The sequence below is a fragment of the Rhincodon typus genome, chromosome 27, assembly GCF_021869965.1.
Source record: "Rhincodon typus isolate 14 chromosome 27, sRhiTyp1.1, whole genome shotgun sequence".
NCBI classification, from domain to species: Eukaryota; Metazoa; Chordata; class Chondrichthyes; order Orectolobiformes; family Rhincodontidae; genus Rhincodon; species Rhincodon typus.
The window spans coordinates 20751787-20768028 of NC_063358.1; the positions used below are offsets into that span (position 1 = coordinate 20751787).

Below are 16242 nucleotides of genomic sequence, written 5' to 3' on the forward strand. Positions count from 1 at the left end.
TGGTATGACAAGCTCCAACTCTAAATTTCTGCGGTGCATTTAAGGGAGATTAATGTGCAAATCCAACAAGTGCTTCAAAGTCACAGAGATCAAAGGCAAAATGCTGTTCGTGTAAATCGCAATACACATTTTACTTCTGAAACGATCAATTTACAGATTAATAATGACATGCGTCATTTTTTTTCCCCCAGCAAGGTGCTATATATTTACTTTTTTTTCTGGTAGTTTACATAACAAGCAGGGAAAAAGGAATTACATTAGTATATTGGTACAATGAAACACATTTAATAACTGGGAGCTAACTGTTCTATTCCACATTCTAGTAAACAAGAAACAGCCAAGAGGCCTTTTCTCCTTCATGCATTTTTTAATTAAATTTCTAATGCATTAATAAATAACATGAAATTACAAGTCAGAAGCCTAGCTGATTTAAGTTAATTTCAGCCTGAGGTGAATGGGTTAAAAGTTTCAACATACGTTAACACTGAAGTTGAAAAATGCTATCAACCACAATTCAATACAGTGCAGTGAAATGAGCTTTATGCCATGGCAGGAGCAATATGAAATGATGTGTACCAGTGCTGAATGACGTAAACTGGATAGGGTAAACTACTTTCTTTTCTCAATGCACAGGTGTAGAAACAAAGCACTGAAATAATCTGATCAATCTCCCAAAGTGGGGGTCCCAGATACGGCTCTCAGTGTCACGGCCAATGATGAAGGTACAATTTCAACCAAGAACCCAAACTAAGAACTGTTGCAATGAAAACTGTCAACCTAGCACCTATACACTTGCCATCATTTGAGTTCAGTTAGCAGATGAATTTGCAAATCAAACAGTGTCTCAGAGCTTCAATTTTAGATTTACAGCAAATTTGCATTGCAATATTGCGGACAATAACACCACAGCATAATCACTGCACAGCAGTATACATTTCAAACAGTTAATCACTTTGTTGTCTGTGCAATATGAAAAGGTCTTTTATATCTGTGCACCTCACTAGATAGGAGATTCAAGTTTCCTTTTAGCTAATTCCAACTTAAGTTTTATTAAAATATTTACTGCAACCATCTCTGGCAACTCAAATTAGCCTTGTGTAAACATTATTCATTCCAAACATTTGAAAAATCGAAGCAATATTGTACATTTATGTCATCAAGTAGTATTTTGGTCAAACCTACTAAATGCATGAAACAAATAGATAGGGATTCAAAAGTTTATTACTGATGAATTTTAGGGCAATTTCACACAGGAACATTGGTTTCAATTTACTGTTCTGCTGTGATACTAACATCAGATGTTACCAATTTTAGGGCTCCCAGCATCTGGTGGTTTGTCTATTGAACCTGACTGCAGTAAAAAAAAAGTGCACTCTAGAATTCAAATACAGTACAGATAGAATACAGTAACTGAAATGCTGGTTCAGTTTCTTTTTACACTGGTTCGAGATAACTTTTTTTTGTCCCAATGTGCCTAGTTTTAACCATGTAATAGGCTAGGTTACCAATTAAGTAGTAAAGATAAACAAACTATCACATCTAGATTTAACTAAATTGGATGGAACTGAATTCCAAGTCATCAAATTTCCACATTTTTGTCTAGACTTGCACTGTGTAATTTTCAAACACTGAAATTAGACACTATATGCAGAATGAACTACAACTTTCCCCTGTCCACATCAATACACTGTGGCAGTTTCTAACTGCTCCCAACAAAACATGAACCGCAACATTACTTCCAATGGGGATCAAACTTTACTACTTAGATCATAGCAAACTCTACGCACCATTATCTTACAATTTCAACAACTTTACACTATCACCTCTCAGCTGTTCAAAGAATCTACTTGGAATTGCAACGGCTTAACAATTAACATCCACACATATAGTGTAAATATTTAACCAAAAATATAATTGAAATGCTATCAGCTGAAGATCTTGTTTGTTTACAAAAGCCTCTCAACTTTTACCTTAAAAGTGCAGGTCAGAGTTTCAAGGACACTAGGTGTCACCTTCATATCAGTGGTAGTGATCTCACCAAGTTGGAAGCATGCGAGTTCAAGCCGCACTCAAAACTCAAACAGACTAATACAGTGCTCAGGGAGTGCTACACTAATCAAAAGTGTTAACTTTCTGTTGAGATGTAAAACGGAGTTCCTTATGCCCTCTCGTGTACATGAAAGGCCCAAAAGCACTATTTTGAACAGCGAGTTCTCCTGCTGATCAGGGCAATATTCATCACTGAACCAATGCCCATTAAAAGAGAACTAGTCATTCACTTGACTACTCTATGGGATCTTGTTGTGCACAAACAGACCACCTTGTACTTCCCACTTCAGTAATGAATATAGTGCAAAGTTATTTAATTGGTTTTGAATTGTGTTCCATAATGCAGACTTTAATCATTGTAGTTGCACACAAAAGTATGTTTGATTTTAACTAATTCTTTGTTAGACAAAGTGCAACAATATCAGGATTCCTAACTCTTGTAATAGCCAGGTAACTTTAAGTTTACAACAGCTTCTGTGATATAAGATCTCATTCAAAATAAAACATGGCAGTTGAAACACTAATTGCTAATTTAGTAATATTTTGCTATGCTTAATCTTTGAGTGGAAGAAAACAGACTAAACAAAAATGGATTTCATAGTACAGTTTCTACTTAAAAAGTGAAATGCAGAAACTAAAAGACACTTTTACATAGACAATACAAAATTGCTGAAAGCCATGGTGTACAACAATATTTGGTTATTATTAGTAACAATTCCTCCCTATACAAAATATCAAATGTGTAAAACTGTTAAAAATTATCTAACTTAGGCTTAGGTGAAAGTGACAACATCATTTAAACTGTGGAGAAAGAACAGGCAAGGAAGGAAGAAAGAAAACATCCATTGGAATAACAAAGAAAATCATAGCATAAGCATTCCAAAATTGTTCACACCTTTGTCAAATACCCATGTGAAGATTTTTTAAACAATCTTCCAAAATTGATCAGTTATGTCCAACACCAAAAAAAGTTATATAGTACAAAAAATATTCAACAATTCAGATCACGAGTGCATTAGAACTTTACCTGGTCAGAGACCAGAGTATGTCAGCTCTGACTGAAGTCTCTTAATAGCAGCAGCCCTCTGCAGCACCTCACTGCTTTCATTACAATGTCATTAGAAACAACAGCACGACGAGAGATAGAAACACAAGTTGTAGCTATTATTTTTTAAAAAATGTATTCTACTAAAAAAAAAGCATACTTCCAGGACATCCCAAATGAGAAAGTGATGCTGTTTCCCCCATCTCCCCCACCGTCTCTCTTACGCGAGTCCCAGGCTTTTCTGCGGCCTAGTCCAAGGGAAACACACCCAGAGCCAGCGCCACCAAACAGTGGCAGGGGGTCATTTATTTCCAATAACGATGACTAACATTCTAAAAAACCTTTTAGGGTGACGAAGGTTGCATTTTGTGCGTGTTTTTTTTCTTTGTTACCTGCCGTATATCCCCTCGGTGATTCTGTTCCGTTTTAACGGCCTCCTGATCTTGCTGCAATCAGCATTGCGCCTCTTCATTGTCCTTCGCTGCCTTTCCCTTCTTCAGTACAGTTTCCTTCTCTTTATTTTTTTCAAATAAATGTTAACATAACAAATGGGGGAAAAATAAATTAATTCCGAATAACGTTAAATTCTGAAAATAACATTTTCCCCCTCATGCCCCCCCTCCTCTCGCCCTCCATCCGCTTTCTTCTTCTTTCAAACAAAGAATTAAATCAAATGAAACCAACCCCTTTCGGTCCAAGCCAATATTTTCTCTCGGTCTCAGGCTCTTGGCTGGCGGTGGGGGGAGGGCGGGACTTAGGCCGCTTGTCTGGCCTTGATCACTATTGATGAACGCCAGCCGCTGACCAATAGGAGACGGCTGTTTCTGATTGATGTGCAAATGCACCAATCATCCGCGGATTCCCTAGGGCAGTACCGCTGTCAATCAGCCGAGGTGACCCAATAGTCAGACGTAAAGGGCGGGCACTGGGAGACGTCAAGCGGACGGAGGGAGGAGGGAGGGTTGGTGTTGTGGGGAAGGGAAGATCGAGAGGTTCGCGCAAGCGCAGTGACCGCGGAGCGTCACACAAACTTAGTGGGCATGATTGGCGCGGAAGCTGAGCAATCGCCGCCTCCCGAACGGCGTCCGTCCTGTCACCTGCTGCCAATCCGCAAAGGGCAAGTGGGTGGGCAGAGGGCAGCCGCCAGGTTCGGTTGCGGTGTGTCGCTGGGAGGCGCAGTGCCTGGGCTTCCACGTATGCAGGTCGTATTCAAGTTACAGGCCAGGATCGGGGAGGAGGTGGGATAGAATCTAATGTTGAACTCGGCAATTTTAAATCCACTTCATTCCTTAAATAGGAAACGAAGATTCATGTGTTGGTTAATTACAATGAAATTTATAAATACTTTATTTTTCAGAGCAATCGCTCCCAGCATCCGATCCAAAAGTGGCTTCCCTGCGTCTGTTAAGCAAGTACAGGAGCTAAAAAAACCTTTGTCAAAAAGCACCTTGCAAACTGCCTTTGTTCACCAAATACTTAGATGAGCTTTCCGAATTTATATTAATTGCGCAGAATAGTGCTTTAAAAATAATATGTAATAATTGTAACTCTCCAACTCGCCCTTGTTTTAAAGGTGAAACCCACATTCCAAACCAGCGTCTGTGGTTTTAATCTGTGCATTTTCAAGTGTGGAATGCAATTTTCTACATCAGCTACCAGAGCTAATGCCACATCTTTATTTCGTTAGCAGTTGTTATTGATTTTATTCAGGATGGGCAGACACCAAAGCTGAATTCGAACTTATTCTATGGGTGCTGCCTCAGGATTGCGCATTCTGATTTGTGATCATTCAAATGACACAGGACTACACTTTGTCACTGTGATGCCATGTGATTATTTCGGATGCACCCAATATGCATATCCATGGCTGGAAGTTCGGAGTTCCCTGAGGAGCCATTGTATGGCTTCCATAAATAATTTTTTAAAAATGTTTTTCTTTCTTTTGCAGTCAACTGTTATGTTACTCTTGCAATGTGCGTCAGTTACTTTTTTTCGCACTGCATCTGTCACAATTTGCTTAACAAATTTTATATACATTTTCCCCTTGCTCTCTTTCTGTTTTTCTTTGTTACTTTCTTTTTGAAATCTTAGATGTCTGAGGAAATGAGTAAGCTGTGACCAGAATCTGCAACCTACAGAAGTAGGTGGAGTCGGCATCTAACAGTGAGAAATGGTAGAATCATCAATAGAAACGTGTGTTTGGCCTGCTGGACTTGAAAAATGTTGGAATGAAATTTGGGCAGGCTTTGATTACAAAAGCATAGAAAGATGTGGGTGAAGGAATTGATTTGAAAAGTGTAGACCAAATTTATAAGGAGGTTAGGAAAACTTAGCAAATTATAGAATTTTGTATTTATTAATTATGTAGTATACTGGATGAGGAAATGTAATACTCACTTATAAAGACGGCCTTTAATTATAAATTATTTGATTGCTTCAAGATGTCAGCTGGTTAACATGGACTAATATTAGCACCTGATGCACATGTAGCAGTCAGCAATATTAAAGGATAGGATTTTACAATCATACACAACAGGAACTGAGTTCCAGGTCGTATTTGACTCCTATAGATTATGAGAAGATGGGCCTTTCACTATGGGAAAATAAATTATTCTTCCAACAATATTCCATAATACAACCCCTCCCACCATCTTTTAAGATCAACTGCAAAGTCCTGGAAAGTGTTCTCCATCCTCCATATCTTCGGAGCCTTCCCTTGACAAAGACCAACACAGACAACAAAAATTATCAAAAGTTCTAAGGATAAGTAAATGGGAACTCCACCTTAAAACTAAAGTCAAGGTTTACGGACCAGTGATTCCCACATTCCTGCATGCTTTGGAGATTTAGACAAGTTTCAGCAGGCACCTCAAGGCACTGGAAGAGTACCATCAGTGGTGCCTTCGCATAATCCTCCAAATCTGATGACGAGGCAGACAGTCCAATAGCAGTATCCTCTGCCAAGCCAACATGGCCAGCATTGAGGTGCTACTCACTCAAAAGCAGTTATGTATGATGTATCATTCATATGCCTGACACCAGACTTCAGAAGCAACTGTTCAACTTTGAACTTGATGGTGACAGGACACACCTGGGAGAACAGTACAATCTGTTGAATATGTGCTCAAAGTATCAATGAAGAAATTAAACATCCCCGCTCAAAAGAGGTCTTGGCTTGTGACCAACGAAAGTGATTTATTCAAGAAGGCATTGAATATATAGAGAAATATCATTGGGAGCATGCAGACACAAAGCTGAGGCATCGGAGGAGAGCACAAACCTGCATAATCCTAATCTGCCTGACCCTTCAAGCACCACATTTCTCACAGTATCCACAGGTCCTATAGGATCTGTGGAGGATCTACAAATCACACACTGAATCTGTCAACCATCTCAGAACCCATTGAATTATAGTGCAAACAAGTCATTTTTGATCTAGAAGGGCTGCCTAATAAGAAGATATCACAACAGGCACACAGACACAAGATAAATACTGACCAACACTATTGTTCTGTTTGTTGGTACACTATGTATCAAACTGAATAAACCTGAAATGATTTTCTGAAACTTCAGGAAACCTAAATCAGCTGTGAATTCCCAGCCAGTTCAGATGTTTTTCATCCTTAGCTGTTAGTTGAGTCTTCGCTCATAAAATTTTCCTCTAGTTAGAAAGTTTGCAGTTATGACAAAAATGAGGGACTGTAATGTTTTTCACCTTTTTCCAGTACTAATGACACTGGTCAGTCCCTGTCATCTTTATGTAGGCTGAGGATTTTCAGAGCTTTCTCAGATGAGCAAAAATGGGAGCTGAGAAAAGCAGACTTAAAAGGTATGTCCCAAGTTCTTTGTTGATTGGAGCGTGTCTAGCAAAAGTTCTGCATGTGTGTCCCTTCTATTGTTCCTAGGGACTGAAGCCAGGGATCCACAAGAGTCCTTGTTGCTGCTGATGGGCAGCAGCCGCATGGCCTCAATTATGGCAGGTGTTAACAGTCTTGAAGGCTTCGATAGGCTAATAGCAGTCATCAAAATTTCTGCTCCACATCTAGACATTTGGCTTAGACACAGGGGCCTGTGCCAATTAGGAACGTGGTTTAGCCCACCAAGTTCAGATTGAGGAAGGCTTGGCAAGGTGAAGTGCAGAATTGTGCTGAAGATCCAGGAAGATTCATCCCAGTGTTTTGTTTTTTAAAGTTAAAATTAAATAGACAGGTATTTCCTTATTAGTAAATTATATTTCAATTTTGGAATGTTTTACTAACATAATGTAGATCATAATATGTGAAGATTTTGTTGTTTTCAACAAAACATTACTGAAATAAAACACTGTAATATTAATTTAAATATCCTGGGCAAATAGTAATGTGTAAATATTTACTGTGTTTACATGACATTGTCATCTGTTTTATTTAAACAGATATATATATTTTGAACAAATTGGAACGAGAAATTTAATATGATTGCATTAAAATAATATTTGTAAAATATAATTTCAAGGTTATCATTTACCAATTTAATTCATGCTCCCAAAAACATTTAAAATATTGATGATTTCTGACACGTGCTGCCAGGCAATGTCTAATCCACTGTCATTTCAGCTTGGGACATGCTGTGTAGACATAGCTAAGGCTGATTGTTTGCAAATAACTAGGAATATAATATTTCACAAAGTAACTTAGCACCTCATTAATCTAAATAAAAGCAAAAAGAACTGCAGATGCTAGAAATCAGAAACAAACAATAGAAATTGCCAGAAAAGCACAGCATGTCTGGCAGCAACTGAGTTATGAGGAAGGGTTACTGTACCTGAAATGTTAACTCTGATTTCGGTCCACAGATGCTGCCCAACCTGCTGTGCTTTTCCAGCAATCTCTGTTTTTGGACCTTATTAATCTATATTATGTTACTATAACTGTTGGATGTTATAATACTGTTTTAAACTGTACCTTTTAATTCAAGGTAAAATACAGCAGTTGATAGAGGGAAATGGAGGAATGTCTCCTGAGAGTCAAGCTCACGCAGCTTCATACTAATTCTGCCTGAGCCAAGTCTAAGTTATGGCAAGCCTAGTGGTATTTATGCTAAACTATTAATCCAGAAACTGATGTTCTGGGGACTTGAATTGAATCCTGCCAAAGCAGATGGCAATTTGAATTTAATTAAAAATATCTGGAATTAAGAATCCACTGAAGATCATGAAATCATTGTCAATTGTCGGAAAAATCCATCTGATTCACTAATGTGAAATCGGCCATCCTGACCTGGTCTGGCCTACATATAATTCCAGATCCACAGCTATGTGGTTGACTCTCAAGTGCCCTCTGATATAGCCAAGCAAGCCACTCAATTGTATCAATTGCTACAAAGTCTCAAAGAAATGAAATTGAACAGACCATCTGGCATTGACCTAGACACCGGAAAAGACAATGGCAGAAACAGCCCTGTCAACCCTGCAAAGTCCTTCTCACTAACATCTGGGGACTAGTGCCAAAATGTGGAGAACTGTCTCAGAGACTAGTCAAGCAAAACCTGACATAGTCATACTCACGGAATCATGTCTTACACACAATGTCCCACATCTCACCGTCGCTATCCCTGGATATATTCTAGCCCACCAACAGGACAGACCCAGCAGAGGTGGCGGCACAGTGGTGTATATTTGAGAGGGAGTTGTGCTAGGAGTCCTCAACATCGACTCTGGATCCCTTGAAGTCTTGTGGCTTCAGGTTAAATATGGGCAAGGAAACCACCTGTTGTTTACCATGTACCATCGCCCCTTGGCTGATGAATCGGTATTCCTCCACATTGAACAACGCTTGTATTACAGCAGTTATTACTGATCAAGCAGGTCAAGTCCTAAAAGCCCTAGTTACAGCACTGGATCTACAGAAGGTAGTGAGGGGACCAACAAGAGAGAAAAACATACTCAACCTCATCCTTACCAGTCTACTGGCTGCATTTACATCTGGCCATGACAGTATTGGTAAGATTTGATCAATGCACAATCCTCATGGAGACGAAGTCCCGCCTTCACATTGAGAATAACCTTCATCATGCTGTGGGCACTGCTGAATGGGACAGACTTTGAACAGATGTAGCACCTCAAGACTGGGCAGTCAGGAGGTGCTTTGGGCCATAAGCAGCAGTAGAATTTTACTCCAGTGCAATCAACGCTGGTTCAATAGAGAGTCCACGAGGGCATGCCAGGAGCAGCACCAGACCTACTTAAAGCAAGATGTCAAACTGGTGAAGCCACCAACAAGACTACTTGCATGCCAAACAGCATAAGCAGCATGTGATAGACATGTGATAAGCGAGTCCATAACTAACAGATCAGATCTGTGCTCTGCATCCTACCACACTCACAGTCGCAAATGCTGGTGGACAAATAAACAACTCACTGGTTCCATAAACATCCCCATCCTCCAATGATGGAAAAGCCCAGTACATCACTGCAAGGCTGGAGCATTCGCAGCAATATTCAGCCAGAAGCGCTGAGCGGATGATCAGTTTCGGTCTTGTCCAGTGGTCCCCAGCATCACAGATACCAGTCTTTAGCCAATTCGATTGACTCCACATGATGTAAGGAAACGTTTGGAGACACGGAATACTGCAAAGGCTATGGGCTGTGACAACATTTCAACACTAGTACTGAAGACTTGTGCTCCAGAATTTGCCACACCCCTAGCCAAGCTTTTCCAGTACCATAATAACAATTGCCTCTACCCCACAATGTGGAAGATTGCCCAGGTATGTTCTGTACATAAAAAGCAGGACAGATCCAACCTGGTCAGTTCCTGCCCCATCAGTCTACTCTCGATCATCAGTAAAGTGATGGAAGGTGTCATCTGTAGTGTTATCAAACAGCATCTGCTCAGTGATGCCAAGCTTGGGTTCCGCCAGGGCCACTCAGCTCCTGACCTTATTACGACCCAGGTTCAAACATAGACAAAACAGCTGAATTCCCTTGAGAGCCCTTGACAACAACCAATTAAAAAGGCCACATTCAACTGGGTATGGCATCAATGAGCCCAGGCAAAACTGGAATCAATGGGTATCAGGCAGCAAACTCTTTGCAAGTTGTAGTCATACCTAGTACATAGAAAGATAATTATTCGGGGTCAGTAATCTCAGTTCTAGGACATCAATGCAGGAGCTCCTCAGGGTAGAGTCCTAGGCCCAACCATCCGCAGCTGCTTCATCAATCACCTTCCCTCCAGAGTAAGGTCAGAAGTGGGGATGTTCCTGATGATTGCACAATGTTCGGCACCATTCGTGACTCCTCAGATACCGAAGCAGTCCATGTTCAAATGCAACAAGATCTGGACAATATCCGAGCTTGGGCTGACAAGTGGCAAATAACATTCGCACCACACAAATACCAGGCTATGACCATTAGGAGGCAATCTAAACATCATCTCTTGACGTTCAATGGTGTTACCATCACTGAATCCCCCACAATTGGCCAGAAACTCAATGGGACTCGCCACATAAACGCAGTGGGGACGAGCAGATCAAAGGCTAGGAGTACTGTGGCAAATAATTCACCTCCAGCCTCCCCAAAGTCTGTTCATCATCTACAAGGCACAAGTCAGGAATGTGATAGAGTACTCCCCGCTTGTCTAGTTGGGTGCAGCTCCAACAACGGTCAAGAAGCTTGACATCATCCAGGATAGAGCAGCCTGCTTGATTAGTACCAGATCTACAAGCATCCACTTCATACATTATCAACGCTCAGTAGCAGCAGTGTGTTCTATCTACAAGATGCACTGCAGAAATTCACCAAAGGTCCTCAGACAGCACATTCAAACCCATGACATTTCCATCTCGAGGGACAAGGAGAGCAAAATCGTAGGAACACCGCCACCTGCAAGTTCCCCTACAAGCCACTCACCATCCTGACTTGGAAATATATTGCTGTTCCTTCACTATTGCTGGGTCAAAACCCTGGGATTCCCTCCTTCAGGGCATTGTGGGTCAACCCACAACAGGTGGACTGCAGTGTTTCAAGAAGGCAGTTCACCAGCAGTTTCTCAAGGCCACCTTAGGGATAGGCAATAAACGCTGGCCTGCCAACAACACTCATATCCGACGAATGATTAAAAAAAACAGTGACCTGCTTTAAGGGAACAGAATCTTCAAACAAAACTTATTCAAAGTAAGGTGCAAGCTTTAATGCCTGAAGGCAGTGAGACCGAAAAATTTGGGAGAGAAGACAGAAAACAAGTGCTCCTGTGCGTCAGAAAAGAACAACTTTTAGAAACTGTTAAACTGAGGGATGGTGAAGATGGAACCCTTGTTCAAGGAATGGAAGTGAGGATTGTGGAGTTGAAGACTGAGGAGTCGTCGGGGATATCTTATTACTCAAAATCAATTTGATTATGCTCAGAAAATTGAGTGCAGGGCATTTGTTTAAAAAGACATCAAAACATTCACTCGAGTGAGGTAGAGCTTGAATATCCTGCTAAAGCTGGGCACAGTTCGGTGTTTTTAAATACGTGACTCTATTGAGAGTGTAGTTTAATGCATAAACATAGTGAAGGGTGTACAATAATGTTAAGAAAATAAGGGATATCTTATCTGTATTTTTGTATATTAGTTGCTAAGTAATGTTTAGTCAATGTTGATTTTTGGTTTAATAATAAAAAATTAATAGTTGAAATCCTGTTATGTGACTTGTGTAGGTCACTGGGAAATTTATTTATCTTTTTAAAGGTATCAGCCTGTATGAAGATAGTAACAATAAGTATTAACTAAAAGATAATACTTCCTGCTTTGAATATTACCAGAATATAAACATTGCTAAAAGGAGGTAAGATGTTTACAGAGCTTTAGGAGAAGCCTACACGTGGACAGTCCTGGATTAAGATTTTTTTCATCAGAAGATTGATAGCTGCCTGCTGGGACCATTTTTTTTAGTTCGATTGTTCGGCAAAGTGGTTGATTTTGTTCAAAATTTGTGTTTGATTATTTTGCATGCTTAATATTAATTGTTTGGGTAAAGGAAAGGTAGTTTATTTTATATCTAAAGGCTATTGTAAGCTGCTTCTTTTTCAGCTCAATATCATTGAGGGCATACAAGACACGCAGAGTTAGATGGTTAGTAGATGTAGAGAAGTGATTACACAACAGGATCAGTTAGATAGATGGGTGACTGTCATTGAAAGGTAAGAAGGTAGTTCTCAAGTCTCCTGTGGCTACTTCTCTCTCAAACATATACTCAGTTTTGGATACTGTTGAAAAGGATAGTCTCTCAGAGGAAAATAGAAGAAGCAGTCTGATCTTGGCCAGTAAGAATGAATCTTATGTTAGGGAGGATTTGACAAAATTTAAAAGAATAATTGTTATAGGAGACTTTCCTGCCAAGAGCACAGACAGGAGATTCTGTGGCAGTGACCATGAATCTAGGATAGTATGTTGCTTTCCTGGTGCCAGGATTGAGGACATCTCAAAACGTTTGAAGCATATTGTTAAAGGGGAGAATAAGAAACCAGAAGTTATTGTACTCATTGGTAGGAATGATATAGTTAAGGAAACGATTAAGGCTTTACAGAGTGACTATGAGGTTAGGTAGAGGATTAAAAAAACAGAACCTCAAAAGTAGTCATCTCTGATTTACTCTTGGTGTCAAACTCAAATGAGGGAAAGGATAAAGGAGATAAATCAATGGCTGAAGAGGTGATGTAATGTTCAGGGATTCAGGTTCTTGGATCAATGGGATCTCTCCTGGGACAGAAAAAAACTGTTCAAAAAGAGATCAATATCCTGGTAGGAAGATTTGCTAATTTTATTAAGTGAATCTGTAAACTATTGGGGGGAATGGGGAGGAATCCTAAGTAGCAGAGTAAATAGAAAGATAGACGAAGGTGGTTTTGAATCTGAAAAGAACAAGTTGATTAGAAAAGACAGACAAGAGCAAGTCAGAGAATGAAATCACTCTGAAGAATTAAACTGCATTTATTTCAGTGCAAAGGGTCTTACAGGTAAAGCTGGTGAACTCAGGGCATGTTTGAGAACATGGGATTAGGATATCACAGCTATTACAGAAACTTGGCTAAAGGATGGACAGGACTGGCAGCTCAATGTTCTGAGTGCTATAAGAATGATAGAAAGGCAAACAAGGAGGGGAAGTGACATTAGCGATTAAGGAAAACATTACAGTTGTAACTGGAGAAGATATTTTTGAAAAGTCGTCTAGTGAAAATATGAGGGTTGAAATTAGAAATAAAAAAGGAATGATCACCTTGATGGGATCATACAATAGGTCCCCCAATAGTCAGAAGGGAATTGAGGAACAAATATGTAGAGTGATCTAAGGTTTTGGAGTAGATTTGTAGCTCGGGTTATGGGTGTTCAGGTTGGTTGGCTCGCCAAGCTGGTTTCTTGTTTCGCAGACGTTTCATTACCATGCTTGGTAACATCCTCAGTGCAGCCTCTGATGAAGCGTCGGTGTGTTTTCCCGCCTGGTTTTTAAACTCTGGGGTCCGTTGAGATGGATTGCCTCAATTCCGGCTTTCCTTCGTAGTGGAATATATATGGGGTCAAGTTCAATGTGTTTATTAATAGCATGCTTCGTGGAGTGCCATGCTTCCAGGAATTCTCATGCTTGTCTCTGCCTAGCCTGTCCCAGGATCTTGGTGTTGTCCCAGTCGAAGTGGTGGTTCTCCTTGTCCATGTGGATTGAGATGAGTGAGTATTGGTCGTGTCTTTTTGTAGCCAGTTGATGTTCATGTACTCTTGTTGTTAGTTTTCTTCCTGTTTCTCGCAGTCTCTGTAGGGAATTTTGTAGATGACGTTGGTCCTGTTCATGGTGGGGAGTGGGTCTTTAGTTTGGGTGAGCAGTTGTCATAGGGTTGACATGGGCTTGTGTGCCACTCTGATGCCCAGCGGTCGTGGGTATGTAGAGTGATCTCAGATATTAAGAAATCTAGAAGGAACAAAATCTGACCTCTTGTCTTGTGTAATAAGACAGGGCAAGTGACTGAAGTGATTGTAGGGGAACAGTTTGGGTCTACTGATCAAAATTCTATTTATTTTAAAATAGTTGTGGAAAAGAATAAGCCTGCATTAAAAAGGAAAATTTTTAATTAGACTAAGGCAAATTTTAATGGTATGAGATAAGAATTTTCAAAAATTGATTGGATTAGGCTGTTCAAAGGTAAAGGGATGCCTGATAAATGGAAGACTTTCAAAAGTATGATAACAAGAGTTTAGAGTCATTATGTTCCTGTGACAGTGAAAGGTAAGGCTGTTGGGATTAGAGAACAAAAGATGGATAAAGATATTGAAGTTCTAGTCAAGAATAAAAAAGAATCATATGTTAGATATAGACAACTGGGTTCAAATGAATCTCTTGAATAGTATAAAGAGTGCAGGGGCTTTCTTAAGAGGGAGATCAGAAAGGCAGGGAGAGGATATGAGGTAGCTTAGGCAAATAAGATTAAGGATAATCGGAGAGATTCTATAAGTACATTAACAGTTAGTGAGGTCAGAAGTCATGCGACACCAGGTTACAATCCAACAGGTTTATTTGAAATCACAAGCTTTTGGAGCACTACTTCTTGTCAGGTGAAGTGAAGAGAAGCACACAGGTGCAGAACTTACAGGCAGAGAGATCAAAAGATTGTAAAAATGGTGTGAGTGGAGTATTGACAGGCTGAATAACAAGTCTGTGTAGGTGATCAAAAGTGTCAGATGGTGTGAGTAAAGTGTCAAAAACTGAATAAGAAGTGAAGGGATGACCTCTGATCCAATCAATTGAGGCAGAGAGATAACTACACAAAATTAAAAATAAGATGGTGTTGGAAACAAACCAAATGGCTGGAATAACATGATGGGTATAAGAGTCACATGCTGAGGGTCTAACCAAAGTAACAAGAAATCCAAAACTGTACAAACTAATTAAGGTAGACAGATCATAACAAGTTATCAAGGTGATGGTGTCAAAACAAGACAGTAAGGAAGATTTTACAAATACAGAACAGTGTAGTGGGGTTACATGTAGCGCGACATGAACCCAAGATCACAGTTGAGGCTGTCTTCATTGGTATAGGACTTGGCCAGCAGTTTCTGCTCAGTGATTCTATGTTGTTGTGTATCTCGAAGACTGCCTCGGAGGACGTTATGTCCTTGACCGCTGAAATGTTCACCGACTGGGAGGGAACATTCCTGCTTGGCGATTGTTGCGCGATGTCCATTCATCTGTTGTCAATAGCTTCTGCATAGTCTCACCAATATACCATGCCTGGGGCCATTCTTGTCTGCAGCTTATGAGGTAGACAACACTGGCTGAGTGTTGCATGATAACATCTGAGTATCTGCCATGTACGTGGTGGCTGGTGTACCCACGTGTGATGGTGGTGCCCATGTCAATGATCTGGCATGTCTTGCAGAGGCTGCCATGGCAGGGTTGTGTGGTAATGTGATTGATGATGCCCTGAAGGCTGGGTAGTTTGCTGCCAACGATGGTCTGTTTAAGGTTCGCCAGTTGTTTGAAGGCGAGAAGTGGAGATGACGTAGGGATGATCTTGTCATTGATAACAATGAACATTTCGCTATGTTGAAGGCTGCAAAGAATATGGCGTAGTTTCTCCACTCCGGGAAGTACGGGATGACGAAGGGTACTCTATCAGTCATGTCTTGTGTCTGTCTTCTAAAGAGATTGTTGTGGTTTTTCGCTGTGGCAGGTTGGAGCTGGAGAGTGGTTAATGTTGTGCCTTTGTTTAAGAAGGGCTGCAAGGAGAAGCCTGGGTACTAAAGACCTGTGAGTGTGACGTTGGTGGTGGGTAAATTGTTGGAGGTGATTCTGAATGATAGTAATGATATGCATTTGGAGAAGTAGTGATTGATTAGGGATAGTCAGCATGGCTTTGTGTGAGGGAAGTTGTGTCTCACAAACTTAATTGAGTTTTTTTGAGGAAGTAACCAAGAAGATTGATGAGGGCAGATCAGTAGATATTGTCTGGGTGGAATGCTGTTCAGAGGGTCGGTGCAAACTTGATGTGCCAAATGGCCTCTTTCCGCATTGTAGGGATTCCCTGTAATTAAATTCATTTTCTTTTGTCTTGCACTCACCAGAACTACAACGCAAGAAACAGATTTGAGAAAGAATGAGTAGAGAGTGCTGATTTAGTTAGACTATCATTGGCATG

At 40.3% G+C, this 16242-nt stretch overlaps 1 protein-coding gene and 1 long non-coding RNA gene across 2 annotated transcripts in view; one reads left to right on the top strand and one right to left on the bottom strand.

The window, feature by feature from the left end:
* Nucleotides 1-4031, bottom strand: part of LOC109911557 (macoilin) — a 90997-nt gene extending 86966 nt beyond the window's left edge. The window contains exons 1-2 of the mRNA XM_020510891.2: nucleotides 3779-4031; nucleotides 3487-3608 (exon numbers count right to left, since the gene is read on the bottom strand). Coding sequence (XP_020366480.1) covers nucleotides 3487-3566 — 80 coding nt within the window. The 5' untranslated portion in view covers nucleotides 3567-3608; nucleotides 3779-4031. The remainder of the gene's footprint in view (nucleotides 1-3486; nucleotides 3609-3778) is intronic.
* A 196-nt stretch (nucleotides 4032-4227) lies between these two features.
* LOC125486269 lies at nucleotides 4228-8271 on the top strand. Its single transcript, XR_007264940.1, has 3 exons — nucleotides 4228-4332; nucleotides 4452-6923; nucleotides 8051-8271. It is a non-coding gene; the product is annotated as an uncharacterized LOC125486269 (long non-coding RNA).
* The last annotated feature ends 7971 nt before the right edge of the window (nucleotides 8272-16242 follow it).